Below are 16,001 nucleotides of genomic sequence, written 5' to 3'. Positions count from 1 at the left end.
TATATATATATATATGTGTGTGTGTGTGTGTGTGTATGTGAAGAACACAAATCTGAGTACAATGGGGGAGAGCAGCACTGTGAGATAAAGCAGTGAGGCTGCAGAAAGCTTTGATAATTTCTGAGGCCTTACGGGTGAATCTTCTCCCAGAGATTTAAGTTTTATCGTCGGGCTGCTGGAAAGGGGTGAAATTCAGGGTCGCAGGCAACCAGAGGCATACAAACACAGATCTGAATTAAAACTGCATATTCACAGACAAACTCTCATGGTGTGTACACATGCACACATGGTATTCAAACTAAGTCTTTTGGATGGAGTTGTCTCAAATAATACTAGTTCTGTGAGTGCACAGCATGAGGATTCACCAGTGTCCATTTATTGATACTGTTAAGGCTTTCTAGAGTATTTCCAGTGTGTTACCATTTATTTGAAAAGGTTTGCAATGTTGCATTATTGATACATGGGATTTTTTGGGCATTTTGGGGCTTTCTGATAAGTTATTTACTAAATTGTTTTAGCAGGATAGGAAGACATTAGATCATAAGAAATACTACAAATGCATCACTTCACTATACATTTGACGTTGTTGCATAAACAAATTGATTCTCACCTAAAGCAGAGCGTCATTTTTTTAGACATTTTGAGAAATTGCTCCTTATTCAGATGGCACATAAACTAAAACACTATAACAACCTGCATTTATCTCACGCTATATTCTCCAGATAGCCTACTGACGTCAGCAACTTAAAAGCATGTAAGTGACAGCATGAGCTCCTCTTTTGATGAGTTTGGGTAAAACTTTATATAACATTAGAGTTTTATTTTATACTTTGGGACATGATCAGACAGCAGAAGTAACATTCCCAATCCTGATACAGCTGAGAACTGCACCAATAATCTCCAATAAACATGGACTTTTCGGGAGCAACAGTAACACACATACTTGCCTGTCTGATTGATTTTCAGAGACCAGTAAAGAAACCATTACAACATGGCACAGTGGTTAGAGTGGCCGTCCCGAGTTTGACCGCCGCATGTCTTTACTCCTCTTCTCTCTGCCTGTCAGATTACTTTCAAGTAAAAGGTCTTAAGTGCTGAAAAAAACCCCATTAAAAACAGCACACCAGATTTTTATTGTCCTGTTTTAATAGGAAACACTTTATTTTGGCAATGCATTTTAAGCTTATTTAAGAAACAGTGTAGTCAAGTGATTTCTACTCTTGAATTTTTCGGACCATAAACAATCCCTGCTGTCTTATCTGCATTAAGTTGGAGTGATATTGTTGACTAGTAGTCCTTGATCGTTTGTTAACACCGATATATAAAGTTGGCATAGCTATGCTTAGAGATGATCTGAGGCAGGGAGGCCATGTAGATTAATAGGCCACAATTGAGTTTAATTTTTTTCCCCAGATTTACCTACTGCATTAACGACTACTGGTGCAAGCTGATTCAAAAGGTGTGCACAGGTAGCGGGGTAATTAGCTTTACACATCTTAGCAATTACTACAACAATGTTTTGTTTTTTTTTCTGCTAGTGTTTCTACCTAAAATATCCATATCAATTATTGTAAATGCAGCCGGACGTGCAAGAATGGTTTAAGGTTGTAAAACCTAGATATGTTAACGCTGTGGTACTCATTTGAACTGGAAATCAATATTGTGCTTGAGATTGCTGCCATCCATCAGAAGAGACAGCATTGGCCTTGTTGCTGGTGGAGAGACGTTGCTGACCAAGCCACCTGCTGCTTGTGCATCAAAATATGTAAAAGTCGTAACTGTCCTCTCAATTGCAGCTTCCCCTCCTGATATCTGAAGGAAGACACTCATTCATCCAGACAAGGAAAACACAACTTTCTGTCATTATACAAACTCACTTTGCATGAAGTGACAAGCGGGAGCCATCCGACGCCTGGCAAATTGCTCTCGAAATGTTTGTGCGACATGATTTTATCAAGACTTTAAAGAAAAATTATATAGTGTAATGCCCACGAGAGCAATCACAAATGTGTTTTTAATAGATTAGGGACTTTTTATAGTTTGCAGATAAACTTAAGGTCCCACACAGATACACCTGCTCATCTAATGAGCGTGCTATCAACCGGGCCTCTCCGGCCTTAATTAGCCTCTGTTCCTCCTCGAGCGGGAAGCGCACGCACTCACGTTTATAGTATCCACACAACGCGCCGCCGTTCCCCGAGAGGACTTCGCCGCACTCTGCTCTCCTGCACAGTGCAGCACTCAGCTCTTTAGCAGCATTAAATCAACAGGCCCACAACAACGCGCTGCACATCACATCATTATAAGTGGCACTGGGGAAATCTGTAGGATAGACACTTTAATAGAAACCTGGGGCTTGTATCTGTTCTTTCTTTTTTTTGATACAGAGCACATATAGAAAAAAAAATAAAGAAATCTCGGCCCTGTCATGCTGTCTTCACATGCTCTTAGACTGTATGTAGAGGCCCTGAATCTTTGCTGCTTATGTGTGTGGAGCCGTGTCAGCGGTCGCGTGTGCAGCAGGCAGTTGGTCGGCTATCTCTCATTGGATCTTATCTCGGAGTCCAGATACAGGCAGGAGCTTGGCTGGTTTTCTGAGGGCAGCGGAGAGCACTGCTGCTTCAAGACAGTCACACTGTCTTACCCACGAACTCGTCTGCTCTGCGCTATAGATCACTCCCCGGCCGATTATTTCTCCCAAAGTGTCGCTCTGTCAGCCTAAAGTTGGGAGGAACGTTAAGCAAAATGGTTACATTATGAATAAAACATGCTGCAGTGTCTAATTTTTCATTCTTCTCCTTTCTCTCTTGCCCTGAATGTTCTTTCTCCTTCCCTGTTTCTCGCAGATCCGATGGGAGAAGAATATCACACTCGGGGAACCGCCAGGATTTTTACACTCGTGGTGGTGGTATGTGTTCATTCATCCTCTCGCTTTTGTTTCTTTGCTCGGCCACACACACACGCACACGCACGCACGCACGCACACACACACACACACTCACTCACACACACACACAATTCTTTTTAAGCGTCTCATGTTTATATACCAAAGAGGTCATCTTAAAGGTTTGAATGAATGTGCAGAGGTGAAATGAAGGCAGTAATTGCAGGTACGGCAACGGCATCATCTCCTGGTGTCCTGATTGACAACTGAGCTCCGTTATTTGAGGCTCTTCTCATGGCGTCTCTCTATGAAGTGTTCACAGTTCAGTTAATGTCAAAAATCACTGACACATCCTCCAATCACTGTGGTTGTTGTGACTGAACCCCCCTAACTCCCCAGCCCCTCCTGTGAATGTGGCACAGAGACCACATTTTACACTACGGCACACTTGTAATGATAAAAGTTAACTGAATAGCTTTAGCTATAAATTCACATTACAACTACTACTAACACTAACTCTTAGCAAAGCTCACAAACAGGAAGTTTATCAGCCTTCTCTTGTGACTGTCTGGGGTTTATGAGGACAGAAAAGAGACAGATAACCAAAACACAGACCTACTAAGACAGAAGTTGTTTTTTGCGGAACAGAAAAAAAAAGAAAAAAAGCTAAATACACAGAGCTAATGGAAGTAATAGCTTGTCTAATAGTTCAGTCCAGACAGAAATTAAATGCAGTGAAACACTGAAGAGACATCAAAAAGCCTACACTACAAAACACAAAGTCTTAGCAAGTATTCTGGTCTAGTTTCTATTTCAAATATGTTAGTCCACTTGAAATAAAACAAAACTGACTTACAAGAAACTTTTAAGTAAGATGTTGTAGCTCATTTTAAGTCAATAATTCTTAGTCTTGATAAAAAAGCATTGATTCCACTGGCAGATTATTTCACTTATAGCACGGTAACCGTGTCTTGTTACAAGTGAAATAATTAGAACTTATCATATATGAAATATTGACTTAGAAGAAGCTCTTATATCTTAATGAAAAGTTATTTTTAGATTAGTTTTGTCTTATTCAAAGTGATATTTGCACTAGAAACTAGACAAAACTACGTTATAAGATCTGATGTTTGTTGCAGTGTACACTGAGTTTATGGGAGCATGAGCTCCATTAGGTCTTTATTTAGGGAGTGCAAAGGTAGAAAATGATTTCTCACTGGTCCTTTTGAAGAAAATAAAAACAAGCACTAGGTCAGCCATCTCTTCTATTGAAAGAAAATACAGACAGAAGACAAATATGACCCTAATAATTCAAAGATAATTCACCAATGGAGTGTAACAGAAGGAAGCAGAGTGTGGTCAGCATTTTGTTGAGCAGTCTAAGCCTATAGCAAGGTTCAAGCAAAGACAGCTGAGAACTCCTTCAAGCTTATCAATAGGAAAAGTTTCAAGCCTCGTCTTAAAAAGGGTGTCTGCTTTACGGACAGGAACTAGTGGGCAATTCCAAAGGAGAGGAGTTTGATCAGCCTATTACTCCACTCAATCAATTAATCAAATTTTATTTGTATAGCACATTTCAGCAGCAAGGCATTTCAAAGTGCTTTACATAATTAAAATAAAAACAGCATGTGACATTGAATAAACAGTGAGAAGAGAAAGATTTTTTTTAAAAAAGATTAAAAAAGATAAAAACATTAAAACCCGCACCCCTTTGGGACTTCAGTTAAACGTCGTTTAACTGGGACTCTAACCGTCTGGGACTTTAGTCAAAAACACCGTTTGACAAGGACTACAACCTCTAGGTTTCTAGTTGAAACGCCGTCAACTGGGACTCTAAACCCCGTTGGACTTTAGTTAAACGTCGTTAAGACATCATTAAGACGTAAACAGCGAGAAACAGAAATAAAAAGAAATTAATAAATAGATAAAAATTAAAGATAAAAACATTAAAATCATCGAAGACATCAAAACCCACAGTCTAACATTATTTAGCTATAAGCAACTCTAAACAGGTGGGTTTTAAGTTGAGATTTAAAAGCACCCAGTGTTTCAGCTGTTTTACAGTTTTCTGGAAGTTTGTTCCAAATCTGTGGTGCATAGAACTGAATGCTGTTTCTTCTCATTTGGTTCTGGWTCTGGGGATGCAGAGCAGACCAGAACCAGAAGATCTGAGGGGTCTAGACRGTTGGTACAACAATAACAGATCTTTAATGTATTGTGGTGCTAAACCGTTCAGTGATTTATAAACTAACATCAGTATTTTAAAGTCTATTCTCTGAGCTACAGGGAGCCAGTGTAGGGACTTTAAAACTGGTGTTATGTGCTCTATCTTCCTGGTTTTAGTGAGAACGCGAGCCACAGCGTTCTGGATCAGCTGCAGCTGTTTGATTTGTTAGTCAGACCTGTGAAGACGCTGTTGCAGTAATCAATGCGGCTAAAGATAAACGCATGGATGAGTTTCTCTAGATTGTGCTGAGACATCAGTCCTCTAATCCTGGAGATGTTCTTCAGGTGATAGAAGGCCAACTTTGTGACTGTCTTAATGTGGCTCTGAAGACACTTCAGACACTACTGTTAGACACTCGAGGAAAAAATATTTGACGAGTTTCTTTCTCTCATCAGCAGTAGAGTAATATTACCTGGGTCTTCTAATGGCTTTCCTTTCTGCTATCACTCAAATGCAGACGTCCCATGAGGTTTCAGTTCGACTTTCCTTTCATTCAAATTTAAAGTGACACAATTCTAGCAATTAGCACACATCGTTTGTAAATACAAATGTGTGATTCCCGAACTCTGGAGTACAGCTTTATAGAAGTTGGATTTGTTAACAAATGAGAATAGAGGAATCATCTGATGATGTGGAGCGCATGTGAATAGTTGCTTTCTTAAAATAGTCTGGACTAACCCTTTTTGGATCTCTAATGGATTTAAAGTTGTTTTCCTGTCATTTAATTCACTCGTTACGTAGGAATACACTCAAACTTGTGTCACAAAATGTAAAACGAGCACATCTTTTCCTTTTTGACTGTCTGCTTGAATTTTTATTTTAATGAAAAAGCTCCCAAAGCCTCTGTGTCCCATCCTCTGTGATTGCTGTAACTGCTGACCATGTTAGGGGCGGGGAGGTTGCATGAGCGGGTTAGTCAGCCGAAGCCCTCTGTTGTTTGCAGAAGGTTTTCATGCACCTGTCCCTGTCACTGTGTATTGGCCTCATGGCTGGAAACCCTTTGCTTCCATCACCAGAACTTAGACTTCAACCTGAAGCTCTGGGTCATAAAACAAAGCCTCTGATGTGGGTTTATGTCTTTTCAGACTCTTCAAATAAATCTGTCAAATTGTTTAATGCTGCACAAATGGAGGAATGTGTTTTTCTGTCTGCCTGCAAGAGCTATGTCAATGGACTTAGAGACTGGCACAAATGCTCATCATGAGTGGGAGAAAAAAAAATGCATCAGACAGAAATGTTGTTGTGAATTGTAGGTCTTTACAAAGCTGTGACAATAAAACAGATACGACTAAATGCGTTGAATTTAGCCGATTCCAACAAAACGTGGCTGCTGCGTTAATGTCTCAAACTGTTATTAGCATCTTATATTAGTGGTAAGCGCATTTCCATTAGTACAGCTGTAGATTTTCTGTGTCCTACACAGAATGTGTTGATTCTTACATTAACTCTGATATGGAAAGTTCAAAATGGTCAATTTCAGTTCAACTTTCTCTGTTATCTGCTGAAAGTTTTGCTCTCGCTGACTCTCTTGCAGCCTGAATGAACTGCAGACATTACACAACCCACATAAATATTCATGTCTGTTATACTTTTTGAAGCACAACTTCTCCTTTTTGATTTGAGAGTCATTGCAATTCACCTTTTTCACCTCTTTAATTTATACTTTAGTGTAAGTGTGTCCATGTTTTATTGTGTTGCCCTGTGATGGAGAGTTTGACCTGTCCAGGGTGTTTCCTGCCTCCTACTCAATGACTACCAGAGATACACACAGATGTGTGGGTCTAAACAATGGTTTAGACCCACACATAATAACCACAATAATAACCACATGTGTGGTTATTATTATTACAATAATAATAACCACACATGTGGTCAAAGGACTTTTTGGGAACTTGAAAAAGTGAACATACTGTAGGTTGATGATATGAACCAGTGGTTCAACGTAAAACTGCAGGGATAGTAAAACTGTTTTTACTGGTGAGTATTTCTATCTTTTTCAGCTGCTACTTTTCAAAACAAGCTAAATAAACATGTAAGACTTTCAATATAAGCCAAAATAAATACTGAGAAGATAACTAAAGGGGCTAATCAATCTCGATATGTGTTGGCTTCTGCTTGACCTACAACTTAAAGCTGATTCAACTATAGACCTGGCCTGCCTTTACATCAGGATAGTTTATACTACCAGAATAAAACTATTATTTTTCTCTTTACATCGAATAAAAAACTTGGAGAGAGTTTAAAATCTGTATTTTCAGTTTGACTGCAGCAGTGGCTGTGTTGGTGTTGCATGGTCTGATCACATTTGCGTGATCAGAGACCTTATACAGGAAACACACCTCTTTAATGTTGTACACCATTTAACTTTGTGTCTCCTTTCTTACGGTATGAAAACACAATCATACACAATCAGAGTTGATCGGGCTGAAAATTGCCCAGCTCCGGTCAACAGATGACTCCTGAGAGCAAAACAGAGAGCAGAAAATGTGTCTGTCAGATTGAAAGATAAGTTTTTGGCAGGGAGAGGAGAAAGCAGGCAGGACAGAAAAAGGAACAAGAACTGGAGCAGACAAAGAATCCGGCTGGCAGCGAGGCAGGCAGGTTGGATCCTTGGCCAGGCAGCACGAGAGCCGAGGAGAGGGGATGAGAGCTTTGACAGGGTCCGCTTTGTTTGTCATTCATGCTATCCCGCTCATCCCCAAAGCCCCCCGGCCAACCCTGTGTAATAAACCCGGACATGCGGCTTCATTCATTCATCCTCTCCTGCCCCCGTGTGTGTTGTGATTGTGCAGCCTGTTGACACGGCTCATAATGGCCCTTAAAGAGCCTGGCTTCTCTCAATCTGACAGCCACCAGTCACACTGACGGAGTGACATTCGCAAACACACAGTGCAGCATTAGTTTGCTCTCTACTCTGCTGCAGCCAGCGAGAGGGCTTCCGTGTGTGTGTGTGCGTGCGTGTGAAAGCGGAAAGCAGAAAGGAAAACCAAGCACCCTTGAGTGTGTGTCGTAACTGTACTGATGTATTTCATTGGCGTTGGGAGATGACACTGGCCTGGGAGTGGAGGGAGATGATTATCTGGGCTATGAGGGCACTCTCCAGTGTAGTGTGACCTAGCTGAGGGGCGTCTGTCTGGGCCGCAGAGCACGTGGACCCAGACTCCATCCCGGCTGTGTGTGGAGTCTGGGGAGCGGAGGGGTCGGCTGCTTGAGGAGGATGGGAGGCGGAGCCCCCGTCTCCACCTTTGTGCCACCCAGCTCACCCCCACCCCTTCCCCTCCAACCTCCAGCATCCTTCAAAACAAAAGCTCCAGATGGCAGAAAAGCCACCAACCTCCCTCATCCCTCACCCACCGCTCCTCCTCCCTCAACCTTTGTCTGAAGGCCCGTCCCTTTGTTTGCGGAAGAGAGAGACCCCCGAACGGATTAACTCTTTGCATTCCAGCCTCTTTTGTGTTAAACAGCCAAACCTAAGACCCCGACCCCACCGTCACCCCGGCCCCACCCCCACTGTCTCCTCTTCAGCTCCTTGGTGTGCAGGTTTTTTCTTTTTTCTTTTCTCAAACGCCGTTTCCTGTAGGACGGTAAAGGTGGGTGGGTTTGGGGGGGTGGGGAGGGCAACAAGAGAGAAAAAAGTGGAGAGACCTTGGGAGAGGGGGTGCTGGTGGGGGTCACTCATCCACATCTGTTGTTATGGGTGGAGGGATAAAGAAAGGGCTCAGTGAAGGCTGCAGGTGTTGATTGTGTCATTAGCCGCCTCTCTCTTGGCCGATGCTAGTTGTCTCCTTTTTTATCCCAGAATCGATCGCTTTAACCAGTTTTCACTGGATGGCCTCTGAGTCTCCAGCACCCTTCCCCCTGACCCCCGCCCTCGTAAAAACTCACACCACCCTTCACCATAAACCACAGGCCAACAGCGTTATGCAGATATCTCACTTTGATGGCCTCTAGCAGGAATTCCTACGTCTGAGGATCAGAGACAGCGGAAAGCGTTCTTTACTTCCAGAAGAATTAGACTCCATCGCTTCCTCCCTGACTAATTTATGACCTTATTCTTCTTAGTATTGTGTGTTTTTGTCATCAAGGCTCTTAATATGAGCAATTTTAATAATTGTAATTCCATTTTAGATCAGCACTGACTGGCCTAGCTTCACAACATCCCAGTAATATCCTCTTAAGTCCAATTATCCAGAAAATATGTTGATCTTTTTTATTTCTTGAGAAGCTAAAGGTGCAAATAGTTTAATATTTTGTACAATTCTATGAAAAAAATTTGTTTCTTTATAGATTTTTGCTTGTACTTACAATTTGCAGCCATTAATCTATTGGATTAAAGCTCTTCTCCAGACAGCACAAATATACACAAAATTTGTTTTTATAATAGACTCATCCTTGCCAAAGTTGTAAAACACCAGATTCATATGAATTAATTTATGTCACTTACACTTTAACAGACTTTTTTTTGTGATAGACGCTGTTTTACATATTGAGTTACACTCAATTCTTTATGCAATTATAATATTGTGTTCTTGGACAATGTTCTTAAAGAGTCTGTCGAGGAGAGCATTTTATTCACACATAAAACATAAATTAGCAATAAAAACACAGGTGGATAAAGAGTCAGGGTGACTTTATGATTTCAGATATTAAAAAGTAAAAAAAATAAAAATAAATAAGAGACACAAGAAATGATCTGATTGGCACACTATTGTGAAGAGTTTTGACAAGTTTCAAAAACACTTGAAAGTATTTGGGTTTTTAGGTTTGGGGGGTTAAAACTTCAATTTGAGCTAAAATATTTGTCAGATTTTCCTGATATCCTTGCAGCTTCTTGACCTCGGGGTCAAAGTTCTGCAAACAAAGGCTCAGGGGCGAATGTACAGGGAAGCTTGTCTTTGGGCGGCGTAGATTTCATCTTGATTAAATATTGATTTATGCTAAAATAATAAAGAGGAAGCTGACAATGTCATGTTCTGCATGTAACAAATGATATCTAAGCTCACTTTGACTGATTTTACAGCAAAGTATTGCAAGTGGCTTTAAAACGATCCTTCATTAGTGCTAATTCAATTAAATTATACAATTTAATTGTATAATTAAATTGTATAACAGACACCTTTTGTGTCTGTTTTTTATAAACTGCTTCCACAATGATTAGCTCTTTTGTAATGTTTGTCTGAGAGCCGCACAAAACCACAAGTCCACCGACGTCTGTTTGTTCATTTTGAGCCAGTGGTTCTCTTGCATGATGTAATCTGCTGATTTTATTACCCGCAATGTAATGGTAGTTTCCCATAGTTTCATGTTACAGTATTGTTATTGCTTCCACCTGCTTGATGAATGCATATTATATACCGGCAAGGAGAGTGTCTGCTGTTCATGGCTGCAAGAAGAATTGGAGAGGTTGCGTTTTCTCCACCTCCTCGCCTTGATTCTAACATTTCTGTCCCATTAAGAAGAGTCTGTTCTGATAAGATGAGCTCCGTTGGCTCTGTGTAATTTTATTTCACTGTTTCTTTCATTCATGCTCTGCCTGCCTCCTTATCTCCATCTGTCTCCACCTTCCTCTTAATGTCTGTTTCTCTTTCTGCTGACTGACCAGCTGACACAGACAGGATTATCATATGGACTCGTCTGTTCAGCTTTCCCTCTCCATCTTTGTTTGTTCTCCTTATTATAATGGAGGGGAGGGGAAAAAAAAAGCGCACTGTAACCGCTGGCTTTGACAGGCCGCAGTTAATTACAAATAATTATCGTGATGGCATTTCATTTTAGTAATTGTCTTCTCCTGAATGCACGGACGCTAATCCCCTTCCTCCTCTGTCCTCGAAGCAAAGTGCACATGCGTGTGTGTGTGTGTGTGTGTGTTTGCGTGTGTGTGTGTGTGTGTGTGTGTGTGTGTGTGTGTTTGCACTCACGCAGCTATCTTATACTCACTTTTCATCTAAATAAAGGAGCTGGATCCAAATCTCTCCTGTAGCACTTCAAAAGTAAAGAGCAGTTAAACTTTCCAACCTCGGAGCAGAGATGTGTGGCTCAAACACCAGTTACTTCCCTTAAGACCATAAAGAGCTTCCCATGATGAGATGATTAGATTGAGATGATTAGATAATTGGATAGAAATGTTGCTGTTACAAGGGTGTGTAGGAGTATCAGATTTCTTGTTGATTGCTTGCGCTAATTAACTGTGAATGTTGACTTCCCTGATAATTTCTACAGATTAGCGTCTCTTTAAAAATGTGACAACAACTTTGACACAGGTTTTCCCTCCAAATTGTGCTGCGATTGTCAGGTTTGTGCTGAGAGGCTTTCAGCCCCTTCGTAAGGTGCGATGTGCCTCAGAGAAGCATCAGCAACCCTCTTGTTTTGAATTTTAACGGGAGTTTAGGTGATACGCCCACAAATACCAGATCCGAGTTGTGAATTGGAAGGAGAAGGATTTGTGGTTTTTAGTATTTATTTTTGAAAAATAGAAATCTGAAAAGTGCGGGGTGTAGTTGAATTCAGCCGCTCTCGGACATTACTGTCTGTAATTATAGCTGCTAGTCTTTTACATCTGTAGAAACTGACATTTTCTTGATAAATCATCAGTTTTCAAGTTTTTTTTACACATTCTCTATCAGACATTTTGATTCTTGAATATTGTTTGATCAAAACCATTTAACTGTATGCTTCATGTTGCTTTTCTGCCAGAATGTGATCCTATAGGAAAATAACCTTATCTGTTCCAGCTACTGACAGAAATTATTCTTTGACAAGGAGCTCATTCAACAAGCATTCTCACACAATTACACAAGTCCCTTAATAAATACATATTTTTGCAGCCTTTTTTTTGCAGGTTTACTTCCAGTGTTGTTCTCATCCCCTCTTATTTTCCCTCCAGTTCAACTTTCCCATCTGTGTTGAGTCAAAGCATCCTCACAGCATGATGCTGCCACACGTATGTCTCACTCTGAAGTTGATGTTTTACTACTCAACCAGCCAGTTCTGATGAACGTATGTACCGACGGACCAGAACACTGAACTCCATTTGATCGGTTCTGGTCCGGTGCGGCGGGCGAACGCCCCCTTCGACGCTTTCTGTCCCTTCTTTCCAATAACACGGCAAATAAAATTAGATGTTGCAGCTCATCAATCATTATTTCCTTGTAATAGTTGTTCCTCTCCGCCATCGCTGCTTTGGTTTGACCCTTTAGGTTTTTGATCTCATCTCAATTTATTGTGACATTCTTCCAACAATAGCTTTTTTGTTCTTTTGCTGATTTTTTTGGGCTGCAACTTGTTATCAGATTCTTCCTGCTGAGCTGTGGATTTCTGCACCTCCTTTAGAGTTACCACGGACCTTTTTCCGTTTCTTCTCTAGTCTGTTGGTTGAGGTGGATGATCATCTCTGAAACGCTTCACAGAGCAGCTGGGTTTATACTGAGAGTAAAGTACACACAGTTTGACTCTATTGTCTAATTAGAGCACTTCAAAAAGCAATTGGTTGCACTGGATTATTTGTTGGGGTATCAGAGATCTGCAGTGACGCCGACGCTGCTCAGGTCAGCTGCAGTGAAGAAACAGCTTGAAGCAGTTCAACCAAAAAAAAAACAAAGATCTTGATTTACCAGTTCATCTGCGTTCCAAGGATCGTTAGATATTGATCATTGCTGAAAAAAAAAGGATTATGGATGGATGGATGGATGGATGGATGGATGGATGGATGGATGGATGGATGGATGGATGGATGGATGGATTGATGGGTGGCTTCAAAGTACAGGAGGCCGAAAATATATGCATTTTCAGATTCTTAATTTGAAGCATTTTTTAAAAAAAAAGCTGTACCATTTTGCTTCCACTTTACAACTGTGTTTCTTTGTTCTGATCTATAAAACAAAAATGCTACTTAAATGCACAAAGTTTGTGGTTGTAATGTGACAAAGAATGATGAAAAGCTTAGGATGCAGTGAAACGTTCGGATTCATCCTCGCACCCTAAACTTCCTCTCACCTGCCTCACTTCCAGCGCTGCAGAAAAATATCAACCTCAAAATAATATCGGAATAATGAAAGTCTCGGTTTGTACGTTTACTCTCATCCCAACAGTGATTCTTCCTCAGATTACGCTACAGAGACGTGGCGTGTATGAGATTTCCCTGCGAGGCGCGGAGGCACGCGGGTCAGCTGTTCAAATTGCAATATATTATCGACTTCACAGGGCAGGAGGTGTTAAATCACCTTACCTCCCGCTGCACCACCGACCCGGTGGTGTCTTCCCCCGTAACAAACTCTAACCCGAGTCACATTTCATTTCCCAGAGAGTCGATTGGATTTGCGATGGTCGCGCCTCCTTGCCGCGGCTCGTCTCCGACGGCTCAGCAATCTCTTTAACGCCGACCGATAGATATGATAATGTACGCCGACTTTATTGTGAAGTGACAGGAGAGCACACAACGCCTGCTCTCCCTCTGTTCTTCGGCGCACCTCGTTGTCTAGAAAGTACTCCGACGCGCGCTAAGCACCCAAGGGCAATGACTCTCTTCTAAAAGTTTAAATAATTTAATGACACATTTCAATTTGAGCTGGTTTTTTTTTTTTTGAGATGTTTGATATGGTGTACTACAGGGTTTACATGGGATGTTTATTCATGTTTTTCATTTTAGGACACCTTTTGTTGCACCTTTATCTTGTTGAAGCCCTCAAATAGTAAAAAAATAAATAAATAAAACAAAGAAGGACCGCGTAAATTATCAATCGGCTTTGTTTAAAAAAATAAAATAGGGCAGAATGCGACTGAGCCACTTTCTGACAATAATTTATATTTTCTTTCTCTTGACAAATGTTATGGTGCCGTCCTTCCATCAACCAAAATAAGACAGCTAACAGCTTATTTGCACCTTTAAAAGACTGCAAAAATGTCCCCTCCTGAGATCTCCAAATGCATGGTCCATAAAATCAATACGGTGAGGAAGGAGATCTGCTTTATATGAACTGCCTTACCAAGTACTTAATTTCAGTGCAGTAATTAAGGGCCCATTTGGAGTGGGACCTTGTGGCCCCTGTTGCCCTGGAGGACTGGACCTGCTCTAGTTAAATTATATGAGGACGGCTGATTGGACAGTAAGTAACATAATCAGAGCTGATTGGTCAGTAACCTGCAGGTCGGCAGGGCGGGCAGAGAGGAGCATCTGGAGGTCCTTCATGCTAACAGCTCTTTGGAGATCACTCTAAGTTTCTGAAGTGGGAAGGAAGGGGGAACTCTAATGAGCTTTCTGAGATGTAAAACTCTGGATTTAATAAGTAAAACTTTTCAAATATGAACTAAAATGTACCTGTAGCTTTGAGCTTCATACACTGTTAAACTATGGAAGCAGGAGGGGAAAGACTCTGGGTTTAAGGCTAAAGGTGTTCTGCTTTTCAGAAGTATTTCAAAGATTATATTGTATATATGATAGTATATGAAACACAGTTTGTTACTGCTGATGTTATTACCAAGGTTACCAACAATTAATACCGCTGGTATTGCTATTATTAAAGCTGCTGTCATCATGGCAACTATTAACAGTATTGTTAGTACTATAAGAACTACGGACTGTTACTTCAGATGACATTATTATTACTACTTTTAATGTAATTGCTATTGCTACTAATATTATAGATATTAATGTAGCTACTATTTCTGCTACTATTATTATTTCTACTCAAATTGCTTCTGTTAAAACTAGTAGTACTGCAGTTTTGGCTATTGCTTCTACTATCACTACTGATGATGCATTATTACAGGGGTGTCCAAAGTCGGTCCTCGAGGGCCGGCATCCTGCATGTTTTAGTTCTCTCCCTGGTGGTAGTAACAACCTTTTCAGCTTGTCAATGTTCTCCTTAGGTCTTCTAATTTGATCCAGGTGCGTTAAACCAGGGAGAGAACTAAAACATGCAGGATGCCGGCCCTCGAGGACCGACTTTGGACACCCCTGCATTATTACTATAATGGCTATTATGCCTGAAGCAGAAATTTCCAACACTTTTGTAACCAAATGACATTAAATATGTTTAGTTATGCAGATTTTAGTGGGAAACAATTTATCCAGACTTAAATATTTCAGACAGTGTCAGTATCCAAGTAAAAGTGTCACGAATGACACTTATATATTTTTTCTGATTTCACCAAATGCTTTGCACTTTGTTTGCACACATACTTCAATCAGCGTCTCCTTTTCTTGATCTGAGTTGAGTTAATGTTGCCATATTTCATATATTTACTAGAGGTTAAAGGCAAATACAGGTTACCTCTAAATCTTTATTAATTAATTTTCATCATGTAAAAGACCTTAAGGAAGCAAAACGCTGTAAAGGTTTCTTGGTTTGATTTTGGTATGCGTTTCTATCTGAATTGTACAAAGTTTGACAACAAATTTTTTTTACAGGATTATTTGATCACTTGTTAACTCCATTTCTGCTTGTGTATCGCTTATGCTAATTTTTTGCCATCATGGAGGTTTGTTTTACCCTTCCGTGTGTTGTGCACAAACCTGTCTGCACCAGATACATGAATTGTTGGTAGATGTTCTCACTGTTGCCGCTGTCTTGTCCCGTGTTCACAGTGTATTCTGGGACCTGTACTGCGCCGCCCCGGACCGGAGGGAGACATGCGAACATTCCAGCGAGGCCAAGGCTTTCCATGACTATGTGAGTGAACTCCACCGATACTGCTCCAGCATGGCAAACACACACACACACACACACGCACACACACACACACACACACGTACAGATCCAACATTTTTATACACGCACATGCAGAGCGTGACCGTAATTGTTGTCATAATGCTGCTGTGGCTCTGTGTTTTCTGCCAGTGTTTATGTGATGCAGCTTTAACGCTGGATGGGACAGACTGCGAGGCAGACGGCC

At 40.9% G+C, this 16,001-nt stretch overlaps 1 protein-coding gene across 2 annotated transcripts in view; it reads left to right on the top strand.

Moving 5' to 3' along the window:
- The window catches only part of ssbp4 (single stranded DNA binding protein 4), a 107,342-nt gene that overhangs the window by 17,688 nt on the left and 73,653 nt on the right, over positions 1-16,001 (top strand). For both annotated transcript variants that reach the window (XM_008407107.2, XM_008407108.2), the window contains exons 3-4: positions 2,847-2,908; positions 15,694-15,778. In XM_008407107.2, coding sequence (XP_008405329.1) covers positions 2,847-2,908; positions 15,694-15,778 — 147 coding nt within the window. The remainder of the gene's footprint in view (positions 1-2,846; positions 2,909-15,693; positions 15,779-16,001) is intronic.

This window comes from Poecilia reticulata, linkage group LG4 (assembly GCF_000633615.1).
Source record: "Poecilia reticulata strain Guanapo linkage group LG4, Guppy_female_1.0+MT, whole genome shotgun sequence".
Taxonomy (NCBI): Eukaryota; Metazoa; Chordata; class Actinopteri; order Cyprinodontiformes; family Poeciliidae; genus Poecilia; species Poecilia reticulata.
This window is presented reverse-complemented; position numbering and strand designations above follow the sequence as displayed.